The sequence below is a fragment of the Pleurodeles waltl genome, chromosome 4_1 (genome assembly GCF_031143425.1).
Source record: "Pleurodeles waltl isolate 20211129_DDA chromosome 4_1, aPleWal1.hap1.20221129, whole genome shotgun sequence".
Taxonomy (NCBI): Eukaryota; Metazoa; Chordata; class Amphibia; order Caudata; family Salamandridae; genus Pleurodeles; species Pleurodeles waltl.
This window is the reverse complement of record NC_090442.1, coordinates 910,489,504-910,505,726: the sequence shown is the minus strand read 5'-3', so window position 1 is coordinate 910,505,726 and position 16,223 is coordinate 910,489,504. Positions and strand designations below refer to the sequence as shown.

The 16,223-nt window shown below is 45.7% G+C and overlaps 1 protein-coding gene across 1 annotated transcript in view; it reads left to right on the top strand.

Annotated features, from left to right (window-relative positions):
- The window catches only part of MAPK12 (mitogen-activated protein kinase 12), a 363,201-nt gene that overhangs the window by 75,313 nt on the left and 271,665 nt on the right, over nt 1-16,223 (top strand). The window contains exon 3 of the mRNA XM_069229664.1: nt 5,593-5,651. Within this exon, the coding sequence (XP_069085765.1) occupies nt 5,593-5,651 (59 nt within the window). The remainder of the gene's footprint in view (nt 1-5,592; nt 5,652-16,223) is intronic.

Here is a 16,223-nt window from a genome sequence, read left to right as displayed (position 1 = left end):
ACCATGCCCCGCCTTCTGCGACACCATCGCCGACACCATCAGCTTGCACGCCCTCACCTCCACAGACTACATCCTCCTCCGTGATTTCAACTTTCATAGACAACCTCGCCAACCTCGGATTCAAACAACTGGTCACCACACCCACCCACTCAGCAGGACACACGCTTGACGCAATTTTCACCTCAAGCCAACACATAGCCTACACCCACACCACCGAACTCCTTTGGACTGACCACCACTGCGTCCACTTCTCCTTCACCAAACCCCCCACACACCACCATCAACACACCACACCCTACCGCATGTGGGACAAGATCCCCACAGAACGCCTGAACTCCCAAATGGCTCACAACCCACCCCCCACCAACGACCCCAACACAGGAGCACACAACCTCTCTAAATGGATCACTACCTGCGCAGACACACTAGCCCCCCTCAGAAAACACATCGCCACCCGCAACATCAAGAATGCTCCATGGTTCACCCCCGAACTCCAAGACTCCAAGCGCAAATGCCGCCAAGCGGAGAAAATATGGCGACAAGAACCCTCTACAACCAACTTCTCCACCCTCAAAACCACCATTCGCACCCATCACCAACTCATACGCACTGCCAAAAGAGATAACTACAAGACACACTTTGAAAACAACTCTCAAAACAGCAAAGAACTCTTCACCATCATTAATGAACTAGCCAAACCCACAGCCAGCAACATAGACCCCTCACACACACAGCCTCTGTGTGACGCCCTCTCCAACCACTTCCACCACAAAATCTTGTACATCCACAACAGCTTCATACCACACACACCCACCACACACCCCCCCACTCACCCAACTCAACCCCCACTCATGACCCCCCCACCACACTCACCACCTGGGCTCCCACCACACACGAAGAAACTGAAAAAAACATGAACTCCATCCACTCTGGACCCCCCTCCGACCCCTGTCCACATCGCATCTGCAACAAAGCCAGCCCAACCATCGCCCCCATACTCCGCGACATAATCAACTCCTCTTTCGACTCCACCACCTACCCAGACCCCCTGGAAGCACATGGAAAACCCTGCTCTCCTAAAAAACAAAGCCGACCCGGAGATCCTCTCCAACTATTGCCCCATCTCCCTCCTCCCTTTCCCCGCCAAGGTTGCCGAGAAACTAGTCAATGCCCGCCTATCCCACTTCCTCGAAGAAAACCACACTCTTGACCCCTCACAATCCGGGTTCCGCAAGAACCACAGCACGGAAACCGCCCTTATCGCATGCATGGACGACGTCGGGATCAAAGTCGACAAAGGCGAGACCGTCGCACTCATCCTCCTAGACCTCTCCGCAGCCTTTGACACTGTCTGCCACCACACACTCTGTACACGCCTCCACAACATAGGAATTTGCCACAAAGCCTTAGACTGGCTCACCTCACCGACCGGACCCAGAGAGTCCGCCTTCCACCTTTCCACTCCACCGCTACCAAGATCATCTGCGGAGTCCCCTAAGGGCCCTCCCTCAGCCCTACACTCTTCAACATTTACATGATCCCCCTAGCCAACATCCTCCGATCATACGGAATCACTATCCTCTCCTACACAGATGACACCCAACTCATCCTCTCCCTCACCGCAACCCCACCACTGCCAAAACCAACCTACACGCTGCTCTCCTCGACCCCGCCAACTGGATGACAACTAACCACCTCAAGCTTAACTCCAACAAAACCGAGATCATCATCTTCGGCCCCAACAAAACCACATGGGACGACTCCTGGTGGCCCACCGCCCTAGGCCCCGCAAACCACGCACGCAACCTTGGCATCATCCTGGACCCCTCCCTCTCCATGACACAGCAAATCAATGCTCTAACCTCCTCCTGCTTCCACACACTCCGCACTCTTTATAAAAAAAAAAAAAAAAAAAAAAAGAAATCCTTCAAATGGATTCCCCCAGAGACCAGGAAGACAAGCACTCATCAGCAGCAGACTAGACTACGGTAACACCCTCTATGCCGGCACCACACTCAAACTCAAACGCAAACTCCAGAGAATCCAGAACACAGCTGCACGCCTCATCCTTGGCCTCCCCCGCCATGAACGAATCTCACCACACCTCCAATCCCTTCACTAGCTCCCCATAGACAAGAGAATCATATTCAAGATCCTCATCCACGCACACAAATCCCTCCACAACACCGGCCCAACCTACCTCAACAAAGTGAACTTCCACACACAACCTCCGATCAGCTGACCTCGCCCTAGCCACAGTCCAACGCACCACCACAGGAGGCAGGTCCTTCTCCTACCTCGCACCCAAAACCTGTAACTCCCTCCCCACCAACCTTCGCAAAACCAAAGACCTCCTGCTCTTCAGAAAGAACCTCAAGACATGGTTGTTCGAACAGTGGCCCTCCTTACCCCCTCCTTGAAACCCCAGCCCTCCCCCCCCCAAGCGCCTTGAGACCCTCACAGGTGAGTAGCACGCCCTATACATTTTTTGATTGATTGATACTGTGAGTCGTGCATGGTGTGGCTACTATGCATAATAGGACACACAATCAAATGCATCCCGCTTTTGATCGATCCACTCCACCCATCAATTTTTGTGACTTTGCTACTGGTCCTGGTGGGCAGCATAGTTTTCAGTACCTGGGGCCATGGTCCCGTAATAGCTTATTACTGACCTTCCAGTATATCATCCTTAAATATGTTGCCATCAGTACTTAAAATACCTGCATAATCATGCATAATTTGAGATGTTAGATTTGTTGATCTAGTAAAAAGATCCAAGCGTTCTGGTTTATTGAAAGCTATCCAACATTTTAGTTTCCAACAGTATGCAGTTTCCCAGATTGATGCTGCTGCTAGAGAGCTCCAACATGACCAGCAATACAGTAAGGGTTTAAAAAGAAATAGAATGACTTAATGTATCAGTAAACCGGTGTGCATTGCGGAATCCTGGAGTAGTTGATGTTAAAAAGAACAGAGCTGCACAATCGCTGTCATGCCCACTGCCAGCTATTCCTGCAGGAGGTGGCGAGCTCCACAACAAATCTGATCATAATTGGTAATGGTCCAGCTTCTCTAGTGAACATGTTCTGGTATTCGCCTCAAGTGCCTACTTATTTGGTTTTGATAACTCAGTATATCATTTAGTATGTGCAAAGGCGTGAATCTTTGGGAGTGCTCTGAGATTGTATCCACCCCAAAAGTGGTAGCCTTGTCAGTCACTGAACATCCAGTGTGTAGACCTCTCCTTGTTTTATAAACTGCTTGGAGCACGGCATGTTTTTTCCATTTCTTTTTTTTTTTCCATGCTTATTTCTTTTAGTGCTGCTGGACTCTCCAAATTTTTTATGAGCGAGCACAAAGTGCTCCGTCCCTTCTGTAATTTCTCTTTGGGCTTTAAACCACACCCATGCCACGTCAGTCACTTACATTGGTTCGTGGGCTTGCCTTTTAAAATCCGCTTGCTTTCATTTGTGAAAGGCATGCATACGTCATGTCTTTTCCGGTGTTTAGCCCACCTACACAGCACCGGTAAAGTACCAAAAACATACGAGCCTTGATGTTTTCAGCCTGGAGTCCGGACTACTTTATTTGTTTATTTTACACGCAGTGTGATGACGCTGTGTTTTTTTTGCTTTACAACGCTAATAGCTCTCACTCGAACAAATGCGAGACCCGTTGCATTGAAAATGCTTGTTTCTGCTTGCAGTTCAGTGCCACAAGTAAGGAAGCTAGTCGGTTCCTTCTCTCTGAATTGTGAACACTAACCATGATGAATTCCATAGCCCTTATAAGACACAATACTAATGCTCCTGTAGGTCACATGGCCACAGGAGTCTGACGCTAATACTTAATCAGAAGGAGGGCCATAAGCTAAAGTCTCCACATTGGTAATGCAGTTTATTAGAGGAGGCATGGGCACTCTCTACAGGTAGTGTGTGATGACTCTGCTCTTCACAATAGCTTGCCAGCAGTAGAAGCTTGCTAATAATGCACAGATTTGCCCGAGAAACCTGTCAGTATATTGGGCCAAGTTTTTGTCTCTCGTCCTCACGGGGCCAGCGCTAGGCATGGGCAGTATGGGGTAGCTGCCCAGGGCCTGCACCAGGACACCACCGTCGGGCCAAGACGGCACACCTGTCCTTGATGCCCCCTGCCTTTCCAAATGAAAGAAAGTGCCTTGTTGCAGTTGGGCCCACGGGAGGGAGCTGGCTCTCCGCTGGGCTTCGTTGCTATGGTGAGGCGAGGCCAAGTGGAGAGGGGCCCCTTGTTGTCCTTGTTGCAAGGAGACACATTCTGCAGGTTTGTCCTGCAAATAGGCCGGGCCCGACTACCCCAACAGAGGCACTGCGGGATGCCTGTTGCTCTACAGCCTTGATACTCAAAGTACGGCCTGGGGGCCGCATGCGGCCCTTCAGGCCTTTGTATGCGACCCCCTGGTCAAGAGCAGCACTGAGCTGCTTTTTATCAGACTCAGCATTAACTTAAAAAAATGTTAACTAAACAGGCGTTTATTTACAGGTTAATTGCAGTTTAAAAAAAAGGATATAACTAGTGTGTCCTGCACCCCTTAACTTTAGGAACACTTTAATTTTGCAGCAAAAGAGTAAAAATATGTCTTCAGAATTGAAAACGTGTATTTTATTAACTTGCAGAACAGTTTCACCTTGGTAAATCAGATTATATCAGTACATGGATAATTAAGAAGTTTTTTGGTTTTTTTTTGTAAGTGATTTTTTTAAAACATGAATCTAGAAACATTCATTCTTTCCCCACCCTGGAAACATTGCCAATAGTGAACTAAGAGGCAGGTCAGGGGTTATGTGGCCATTTAAGTGGCCTGGTTTTGTGTTATACATGAACAACAATATTGTTTATTAAATCCGACAAAGGAGAAAGTTTCATACACCACTCATCCTGAAGTCCTGTGTTTCTAGTCCTTTTATATGAGAGAATGGAGGGAAAGTGGAATGAAAAATTGCATAGGATCACTCAGTTTGGTAAAGTGGGGGAAGCCGAGATTAATGCCTGGTTTTCTGGTTTGACTTTGTGCACTTCAGCCACTAGATGTTTATGCTTTACTCGCATAAACCCATCTTACTTCCAACACACCCCCAACCACGACTACCACCCTGCTGGCTTCAATGCTGCCCTCGGTCACATCACAGGCCAAAATGTTGGCCCCGGGGAAAATCTTTGCGCGTACCCATGCTCTACAGTTTACCTCTCTTGCCCCAGTATTAACACATAAGCGACTCCCACATCATATAGCGCTTTATGAGCTATAAGAGATGCTTGTAGGTGGCTGAGGGGATCGGCTGCAGCCCAGGCGGGGTCGGCACAAGGAAATTCAAGGGCCATTTATTAAAATGCTAACAGCCCTGAATATGTTATGTTGTATGAAAATTAGAGGGGCCCTGCACATTACCTTCCTAGGACTGTTACTGCTCCTCATTGGGTAAGGAGATAACTCACATAAATAAGGTTGTACTAATTAGCACCTGCTTGCGAAGATGTCTATAAAAAATTTGACTTGGGCTAAGAGATAATGGTAACTATTTTTACTTTATTATTATTTTTTTTTTTTTTTAGGTTATCGGAATATTGGACGTATTCACACCCGACACGACACTGGAAAAGTTTAATGATTTGTAAGTTCACTTGTGATTCTTTTATAAAAGAAGTAACTGTGAGATGTATTCCTGCACAAATTCTGTATTAAGACAAATACATTACGATTGTAAAATTGCAGGCTTCTTTTGGACTCGATATTTTAGAAAACGCGCTTCCCTTTTGGAGATTATTTAATACATTCTTTAAAAAAAGCATACTTGCCAGTTTTTGCAACAGTTCTCAACAGGCACACACCAGCCTACCTTTTATTTACATTTGTTTCGCAAGAGGGAATGATTTGTAAACCTCCATTTAAATTGCAGTAGAGTGTGGACAAAAGTCCTGTACAGATACCAGCAGGACTCCAAGGCAGATTGTGAAGGCGGAGATGCCAGTTGTTTAATGATGCGAAGCTAGGAGACTTTGCGATATAAGATGGTAAACAGTCATTTGCAGACGTAAAGCATATACTTGTGTTTATAGGTCGGGTAAGAAACTAGTGGGGGACTAATGTTCAATACCATGTATAAGATTTTTGGAGTCTGTGGGAGCACTGTGGGTCTACATCGCAAAGTTGTCTTTTTTCCACAAGTATGTTTATTTTGCTACTGAAAATCCAGAAGTCTTATTGGGAGTAAGACACAATTACTTAAAAAAAATCTCTATGAAGGCCCCATGATTGCAGAGTCTGACTGGAGGAAGCAGTGAGAGATTGATAAAGTTAATTAAGTGGTTAAATGTTAGCTATTACGTTTAAAAATACAGGAAGAACCCAGAAGAAACAATCCAGGCGTAATACTGAAAGGATTCCCTCCCTCCCCCCCTTTACTCCTCCCTACCTCTTGTGCTTGACTGGTGAGTCTGGGTAGAAGCATGAATACAGGCATATAAAGCCAAAGGTATGGATTCGGGGGATTTAAAAGCATTTTAACAAGCGTCACAAGAGACAAGTCTGTGAAAGGAAACAAAACAAGGGGTCATACCGCCGGTATTTGTATTGGCTAACAAAAGCAAACGCAATTTCGTATACAGCAAGGCCCTGTGGATTTGGAGATTAATGAATGAGATATCATCTGAGGGCTGATTGGGTACAGAGTTTCACGATTAAAATCCGGAAGTATCGGTCTTGTGAAAATCCTAGTTAAAGAACATATTTGGTGATTTTAGTTTTGTTCATTGATATCTTTCTTGGGCTGGCACTTTCAAACCTTTTGCTCTCTAGCAGCAGGATAGTGCAACCATTTGCAAAATGACAGTGAAAACCTAAGTGTTATCACCTGCCAGTTCCCTCCAAATTGTTGGTCTTCACTCTATGTGCTGCACATCCTTCACACCTTACATTTTTCTTTTCCGCTGGCAAAGTCCAATGTAAACTAAGGATCCACTTTGCTTCCCTCTTTATATTTTCTAGGCAATAATAAAAGCTTTTCTACGATATTGAAGGCTACACTTTTTCTGACATTGACTTTTCATTGCCAGGGTTGATAAAAAAGAGAAGCTGTATCTGACTTGACTTTCTACCTTCCCTCTTTTTTTTTTTTTTTTTTTTTTTTTTTTTAATGGGACCCTAAGGGGAACAAATTAAAGATGCAATTTAACAAGTGATTCTACCATGTAATGGAAGAATTTGCTGTACCCCAATCAGCCATTCAGATACACTTTTAAAATCCACATTATAAATTCTGAATGGAGATTACCTGCACAGTCTAACCAATCTCGAGGATTTTCGTATATTTTGAACCATTTTCATGTACAATTTGTGCTTATTGTTTCTGGTGCGGGGCACTGGCACTTATTTTTCTGACTCAAGCATTTACTGCGAGCAAATGACACATATCGGAAAGACGGAGGAAGAAAACAACGAAAGGGAGAAATCAGAAAGCTGCTGGAGTGAGTTGAAGGGGCAGGGGGTGGCTGTAAATGTATTAAAGAGGCTGCAGGATTACGCTGCCTCAGTATTCCGTGTTCGCACATTTAATAGTATCAGCCACATGTTTAAGAGGAGTACTTTGGGCACCAGCACGTTTTTATTTACAAACTAAGCACTGATGTACAAAGAGTAACACTGGGCTTGGCAAACAGCTGAAACTGTATTAAAATCCCTGTAGAGAATCGCTGCAAGGCGCATGGAGAGAGGGAGCAACATTCTTGGGGGGAGGTGTCACTTTGTGCTCCCACTTAATTCCTCTGGGGGGGAAAAAGGCAAATCCTTCCCTCCCACCCCCCCCCTCCACACAAGAGAAAGGGATCTCTCTGTAGTTCTACATAAATAAACAAATTGCACTCTTTTGGAATAGACTGAGTTGGCAATACACGCCACTCTAAGCAACTTTCTATTTTTATTATAAAGATTATAGGCAATATAAAGTAGTATATTTTTTCTAGACAAGCAAGTGTTAAAAATGGGGCCTCTAGTTGGCAGTCGGTTTACGCCTTGTCCAAGTAGGGACCCTCACTCTAGTCAGGGTAAGGGGGATACTCGGCTCAGATAACCCCTGCTCACCCCCTTGGTAGCTTGGCACGAACAGTCAGGCTTATGTCAGAAGCAATGTGTAACGCATTTGCACGTAACACACTGTAATGCAGTGAAAACACTAGGACACCACACCGGTGTTAGAAAAATAGCCAATAATTATCTGTGTAAAACAATACCAAAATGAGAAAAATCCAACATACAGTAATAAAGATATGAATTTTGCAAAAATCAACTTAAAAATACAGTTCCTTGAAGTCGATAACGCTGCCGGGGTCTATATCGGCGGCGTGAACAACAATCGAACAGTTCAGGCCAACCGTGGGGTCGCGTGCCACCTGTGGTGTCGGGAAGACCCGCTAATAGTACCTTAGAAATGTAGGACGTCATGGTCCTCACGATGAGACCAGGAGTGCGACGTCTGTTCCGGTGGTCAGTGCAGGGTTCGTTGGGCCCTTGAAGTCGCACACATTGCAGATTGAACTCCAGGTTGATGACTAAGTCAGAAGTGCTGGGGTTGATTGAGACGGGGCTGCGGTGCAAAGCAGGACGATACGACATGTGGTGCCCGCAGGTCACGATGAAGGCAGCGGCTTGCTGACGGCGTTTGTGAGACCAGGGCTGCAGTGTGAAGGGGGGGCAGTGCAACATGGGGTGTCTCCAGTTCGTGGTGCCAGCAGTGTTGTCATCATTGCTAAAGTGCTCTTGTCGGTAAGCCCAAGCTGGCAGTGCGAGGTGGGCCCCGGGCAGCACTCGCGGGTTGCAATGCAGGCAGGGGTGTCTGATGATACAGAAGTCGATGGCATTGGCGTTGGTAGACCGGGGCTGCGGAGCGGGATGGTGCTTCATGTACCTCATGAGCGGTGTTGTCAGGCCATGGTGCAGGCAGCGGCATTGGTGTTGGGATACCAAGGCTGCGGTGTGAGCAAGGTGACACCATGTTTTGGCTGGATAGGTTAATTTTTCCCCTCCTTCAGGACTTAATGATTACCCTTATCCAATGCTCTTGTTAGCTGTCAATTATCAGTGTATAGAAAAAAACTGTTTCCCCCCAACATTTAAACCATAAAGGACTCTTAATTTACATATAAACATCTAATTTACACATGAAGATTTTATATATTCATCATATACATCATTGTCAAATATTTGTGTCAAGCCCTCGCCATGCACTGCTAATTACCCAGATATTACAGCACTCATGGCAACTTCTATAACGTGATTAAAAATATAAATGAGTTATAGTTGCTTGAAATAACTCTAACTTCTGAATTTATGTGGTTTTGTGGAAGTACATTCAGAACCTAACTATAAAGTCCCTGTAACTTTTTTTAATTTTTTTAAATAAATGAAAAATATAAATATGGACAGGATGGGCCTTAGTGACAGGATGACTGGGAAGGGGCTGCACCCAGCCCCACTTATACTTCAAAGGGCCTTTCCTCCTGCACACACATTGTAACCTGACAACAGGCCCGCCCTGCCTTTTATCAACACCAGGCAGTTTGGAGCCTTGATAGGGGACTGGGAGAAACTTTCCAGAGCCACTGAATAGGACATGAAATTTCCTTCCACCCATAGGCTGGTCCCAGATACAAATACTGGACCTCCAGAGCCTATTTTCAAAACACTCTTGGACTTGTTGAAGTTCTAGAAGGGCTGCACTGCTACCAGACGGCTGTCCTGCTGCTTGAAGAGCTGCATTGCTGTCTGAGAAGGGAGAATGGACCTGGGTGCCTTCAACCTAGGCTATCCAGAGTGACTTCAAGGGTCAGTTGGCTGACCTCCTGTGCGAGCTACAGGGGCACGGCAAGCCTTAGAGCCCTCCCTGCAACTGCCATCTGAGTTGCTGCAACTGGACTTGCCCGAGTCCTGCTACAGGCCTCTGCTGGAGTGAGTCCTGATCCCCTAGAGGTGACCCCCAGGTCCTAGACCCTTGGGTGACATCAGTGTAGGCTCCTCCTACAAGATAAGGTGAAATTCCTGAAGTTTGAGCTTCTCGCCGCCATGAGCGGGCCCATTTGCGCCAACACTCTGCGATGGTGGACAACCCAAAGCTCCAGTGAAACCCGGTCTTCTTGCTGATGACTGTCCCTGGTAACTAGAAATGCAAGACTTTCACTTTGCAGTACAGCAACAACAGCCTGCAGCGACTGTCCACAAAGCTTGACCAACTGTTTGTGATACAGCGATAAACATCATCGATGCCTGTCCTGCTCTTTGCGCTACAGCAATGACTGTCTGTAACACATATCCTCCGTTAGTGCAAATGGAACTCTTCGTGCCAGAGGTAAAAGGCAACTTTTCAGCAGGACTAACCTGCCTCCTTTATCTGCCTGTCCTCCCTTACTATCAGCCTAAACTTGTGACCCCCCCACCCCAGTCTACAGTGACCAGATGACCCCACGTAGCGATTTGTGCTATTAGGCACTATTTTAACTTAAAACTTTAAAATTGAATCTCTCTGGTTCTATTGATTGGATTTTTGTCATTTTATGTTGCATACATACTTTACACACTGCCTTTAAGTTAAGCCTGACTGTTTTTGTGCCACACTATCAGAAGGTTAAGCACAGGTTAATTTAGGGACTTTTGTAGTTCACCTTGATAAGGGTTGTGGTTGTTGCCCGAGAGGGGCTCTTCCACATGGCCCCCCGCACCAATAACCCAATTTCTTATGTTGCATTAGTCACGACATGTTAAATGACATCAGTGATATGACATCACTGATTAAATTTAAATAACTTTATTGTAATTACTTACGTGATTAGCCAATGATTTTGAGGTGAGCTATAGGCTTTGTGACAAAGAGTAATCTAGCAGGCTGAATTGATGGTTGAAGCCTGTCTGTAAGTTTTCAATAGATGTAAAAGAAATTTATATTTCAAAAGTGAAGCACATTTGATAATTGTCATTGTCTTTTTACTTGTATTCACCCCAAGGATGGGTGCAGTGGGAGTAGGTCATTTACGGAGAACTCGATGCTGAACTGCAATGAACAGTAGACCCTTTGGTTGGCCTTTGTTGGGAAGGGCTGTAGGTTGAGCAAGTATTGTGGTAGGTGGTCATGGATGGATTGGTGGGTGCACATGCAAGACCACTTCCTAACCCTTATTGTATTTTTAATATAATGTCTGGTGTGACACCAGGCCTTGCAGACAAACTCCACAGTGTGTGTTCAAAAGTGCAAGTTGACCACTTGTGGAAGGGTGTGTGCAGATCCTGACCACGGTCCAAACCCTGTTTCAAACTTGTCCTATGTTCAGCTAGGAGGTGTGAGCAGTGGAGATTTGATGCTTGCGGACGATTGGGTTCAGGGCCTTGCCTGAATCCTAGGCACTAAAACAAAGTCCTATTGTGGATTGGATGCTGAGTCTGGCTGAGACTATGAAGGAGAAGTCATAAGCAATTTAATCAATTATGTCATTTATCATGTCATGTGTGATGTAATGTGTGAAGTCATAAGCAGTGCATAATTGGGTCCAAGTTATAGTTACTTTACTAAACTCGCATATTTCAGTGTTTTTTTTTTTTTTTTTTTTTTTAATAGCTTGTGTCTCATTTCAACAAATTATGGCACCTTAACTCTCCGATTTTTCAGTAACCGACATCTACTAATGTTAATATTTAAAAATTTGTGAGCTGTCCATTTGCGGCACGCCCACATACCACTGGGAGTTGGGGTGTGCTCTCCCTGCATGTATGTATATATGATTCTAAATATATATATGTATGTTCGATGGCATGTGTAGCTGCAGATACACATGCTGTGCATTATCCTGCCATCTAGTGTTGGGCTCGGAGTGTTACAAGTTGTTTTTCTTCGAAGAAGTTTTTTCGAGTCACGAGACCGAGGGACTCCTCCCATTTCGGCTCCATTGCGCATGGGCGTCGACTCCATCTTAGATTGTTTTCTTTCCGCCATCGGGTTCGGACGTGTTCCTCTTCGCTCCGTGTTTCGGTTCGGAAAAGTTAGTTAACAATCGGAAAATTCGACTGTATTGTTTGCGCTCGTTATCGGGTTAGCAATAGCACATCGACACCGAAGAAAAGAAGAGCTCCGGCAGCCCTTCGGGGCTTCCACTCCCCGGCGGGGCCTCGTCGGCCCGACCGCGTGTGTCTTCAAGGCTCATGGAACGGACCTCATTCCACTTCTGCCCCGAATGCCACGCTAAGTATCCTTCTACAGATCAGCATTTGGTCTGTAATTTGTGTTTGTCCCCCGAACACAAAGAGGATACCTGCGAGACCTGTCTGGCATTTCGGTCGAAGAAGACGCTACGGGACAGGAGAGCTCGAAGGCTTCAAATGGCGTAGACGCCGGCTGGACACCCCGACGCCGAAGAAGAGGAGACATTCTCCATTCCTGATTCGGACTCGGACGAGGCCGAGAGTGAGCAGCCAGCGAGGCAACAAACCGTGAGTAAAACAGCCCCGGCCAAAACTCACACAAAACTTATGAAAGCCCAGAGGACGCCACCGCCATCAGGCAATGGTTTTACTCGTAAGCACGGTGACCAAGCATCGGCACCGAAAAAGGGCACACACCAGCCGAAGACATCAGACTCCGGTCGAGATACCGGCACAGAGTATACTCGACACCGAGATACCGGCTCCGACCAAACTCGGCACCGAGATACCATCTCCGACCAAACCCGGCACCGAGAGATCAGCACCCCGAAACCTAAAAAAGTTGCTTCGGAGCCAAAAAAGACTGCTGAAAAGGTTTCGGTGCCGAAACATCCAGCCTCGGAGCCAAAACAAAGCTCCTATACCGACGAACAAGGCCTTTCCTCACAACTACAAGGCCATAAATTTGGACAAGAACTAGAGATGGGAGAGCCAGACTATACACAGAGGAGGCTTCATATACAGAAGGACACAGGGAAAATAAGAACTCTTCCCCCAATTAAAATGAAGCGGAAACTAGCTTTCCATGAAACAGAAAAGCAACCAAGAGCAAAGGTGGCGAAAGAAAAAACACCACCACGTTTTTCACCACAGCCACCGCACTCACCACAACTGTCCCCAAGTGCAACACCCCCAATGATGCAATCACCAACGCACACAGGGATGAGCCAAGATGACCCAGATGCATGGGATCTGTACGATGCACCAGTATCTGATAATAGTCTGGATTGCTACCCGGCAAGACCATCACCACCAGAAGACAGTACTGCTTACATGCAGGTGGTCTCCAGGGCAGCTACTTTTCATAACGTAGCACTGCATTCCGAACCTATAGAGGATGACTTTTTATTCAATACTCTGTCATCAACACATAGCCAATACCAAAGTTTTCCTATGTTACCAGGCATGTTAAAACACGCCTAGGGTGGAGAAGAAGTACAAGCCTCCCCCTACGGACCCTGTGTACATAACGCAACAGCTAACTCCTGACTCAGTGGTAGTAGGAGCATCCTGGAAAAGGGCAAACTCACAGAATTCTGGGGATGCACCACCACCCGACAAGGAAAGTCGGAAGTTCGATGCGGCAGGGAAAAGGGTGGCAGCAAAGGCAGCCAATCAATGTCGAATTGCCAATTCGCAAGCTTTATTGGCAAGATACGACAGGGCACATTGGGACGAAATGCAACATTTCATTGAACACCTTCCCAAAGAGTTTCGGAAGCGTGCCCAACAGGTTGTAGAGGAGGGCCAAAGTATCTCCAACAACCAAATAAGATCTGCTATGGACTCCGCAGACACAGCCGCCAGAACAGTAAACACAGCAGTCACCATTCGGAGACATGCATGGCTACGCACCTCCGGATTTAAGCCAGAGATTCAGCAGGCTGTGCTAAATATGCCTTTTAATGGACAACAATTGTTTGGGCCGGAGGTCACAGCTATAGAAAACCTAAAGAAAGACACTGATACGGCCAAAGCCATGGGCGCGCTCTACTCTCCACACAGCAGAGGCACCTTTAGGAAGCCACACTTTAGAGGGGGGTTTCGGGCCCAAAGCACAGAGCCTTCTACCTCACAGGTTAGACCCACATACCAGGGCCAATACCAAAGAGGAGGCTTTCGGGGACAATATAGGTGTGGACAGTTCCCTAAAACAAGAGGGAAATTCCAAAGCCCAAAAACCCCACAAACTAAACAGTGACTCCAACGTCACAAATCCCCAACACATAACACCAGTGGTGGGGAGACTCACAGATTATTACCAAAATTGGAAACACATAACTACGGACTCGTGGGTCTTAGCCATTATCCATTATTCTTATTGCATAGAATTCCTACAATTACCACCAAATGTGCCTCCAAAAGCGCACAACATGTCCAAACAGCACTTGGATCTATTACAACTAGAAGTCCAAGCGTTGTTACAAAAAGATGCAATAGAACTAGTACCCAACCATCAGAAAGGAACAGGTGTTTACTCCCTGTGTTTCCTAATACCAAAAAAGGACAAAACACTGAGACCCATCTTAGATCTCAGAACACTAAATCTTTACATCAAATCAGATCACTTTCACATGGTGACACTTCAAGACGTGATTCCCTTGCTCAAACAACAGGACTACATGTCAACATTAGATCTCAAGGATGCTTACTTCCACATTACCCATACATCCTTCACACAGGAAATACTTAAGATTTGTAATCCAAGGAGTACATTACCAATTCAAAGTGTTACCGTTCGAGATAACAACAGCACCAAGAGTATTCACGAAAAGTCTTGCGGTAGTAGCTGCACATATCAGGAGACAGCACATACACGTATTCCCTTACCTAGATGATTGGTTAATAAAAACCAGCACTCGGCAACAGTGTCTTCAACACACAAAATACGTCCTAGAAACCCTTCACAAGTAAGGGTTCTCAATAAACTAAATTACCGAAAATCACATTTACAACCGTGTGAAATACAACAATACTTAGGAGCAACAATCAACACACAAAAAGGGATTGCCACTCCAAGTCCACAAAGGGTACAAGCATTCCAAAACGTAATACTAAACATGCACCCAAACCAACACTATCAAGTAAGGTTTGTGATGAAACTTCTAGGCATGATGTCTTCATGCATAGCCATTGTCCCAAACGCAAGACTACACATGCGGCCCTTACAACAGTGCCTAGCAACACAATGGACACAAGCACAGGGTCAACTTCAAGATCTAGTGTTGCTAGACCGCCAAACATACTCCTCCCTTCAATAGTGGAATCCTATAAATTTAAACCAAGGGCGGCCATTCCAAGACCCTGCGCCTCAATACGTGATCACAACAGATGCTTCCATGATAGGGTAGGGAGCACACCTCAACCACCACAGCATACAGGGACAATGGGACACTCAACAAAGCCAGCTTCATATAAATCATCTAGAACTTCTAGCAGTGTTTCTAGCATTGAAAGCATTTCAACCGTTAATAGCACACAAACACATTCTTGTCAAAACAGACAACATGACAACAATGTATTACGTAAACAAACAGGGAGGGACACACTCATCACAGCTGTGTCTCTTAGCACAAAAGATTTGGCATTGGGCGATTCACAATCACATTCACCTAATAGCACAGTACATCACAGGAATTCAAAACCAGTTAGCCAACCATCTCAGTCGAGATCACCAACAAATCCACGAATGGGAAATTCATCCCCAGATACTACAAACTTACTTTCAAAACTGGGGAACAACACTAATAGACCTATTCGCAACAAAAGAAAACACAAAATGCCAAAACTTCGCGTCCAGGTACCCACACCCTCGCTCCAAGGGCAATGTGTTATGGATGAGTTGGTCAGGGATATTTGCTTACGCTTTTCCCCCCTCTCCCACTCCTTCCGTATCTAGTAAACAAATTGAGTCAAAAGAAACTCAAACTAATACTAATAGCACCAACTTGGGCTCGCCAACCATGGCACACAACACTACTAGATCTGCCAGTAGTACCTCATATAAAACTACCAAACAGACCAGATCTGTTAACTCAACACAAACAACAGATCAGACACCCGAATCCAGCATCGCTCAATCTAGCAATCTGGCTCCTGAAGTCTAAGAATTTGGACCTTTAGACCTTACACAGGAATGTATGGAGGTCATTAAACAAGCTAGGAAACCTACTACAAGACATTGTTACACAAATAAATGGAAAATATTTGTTTATTACTGCCATAA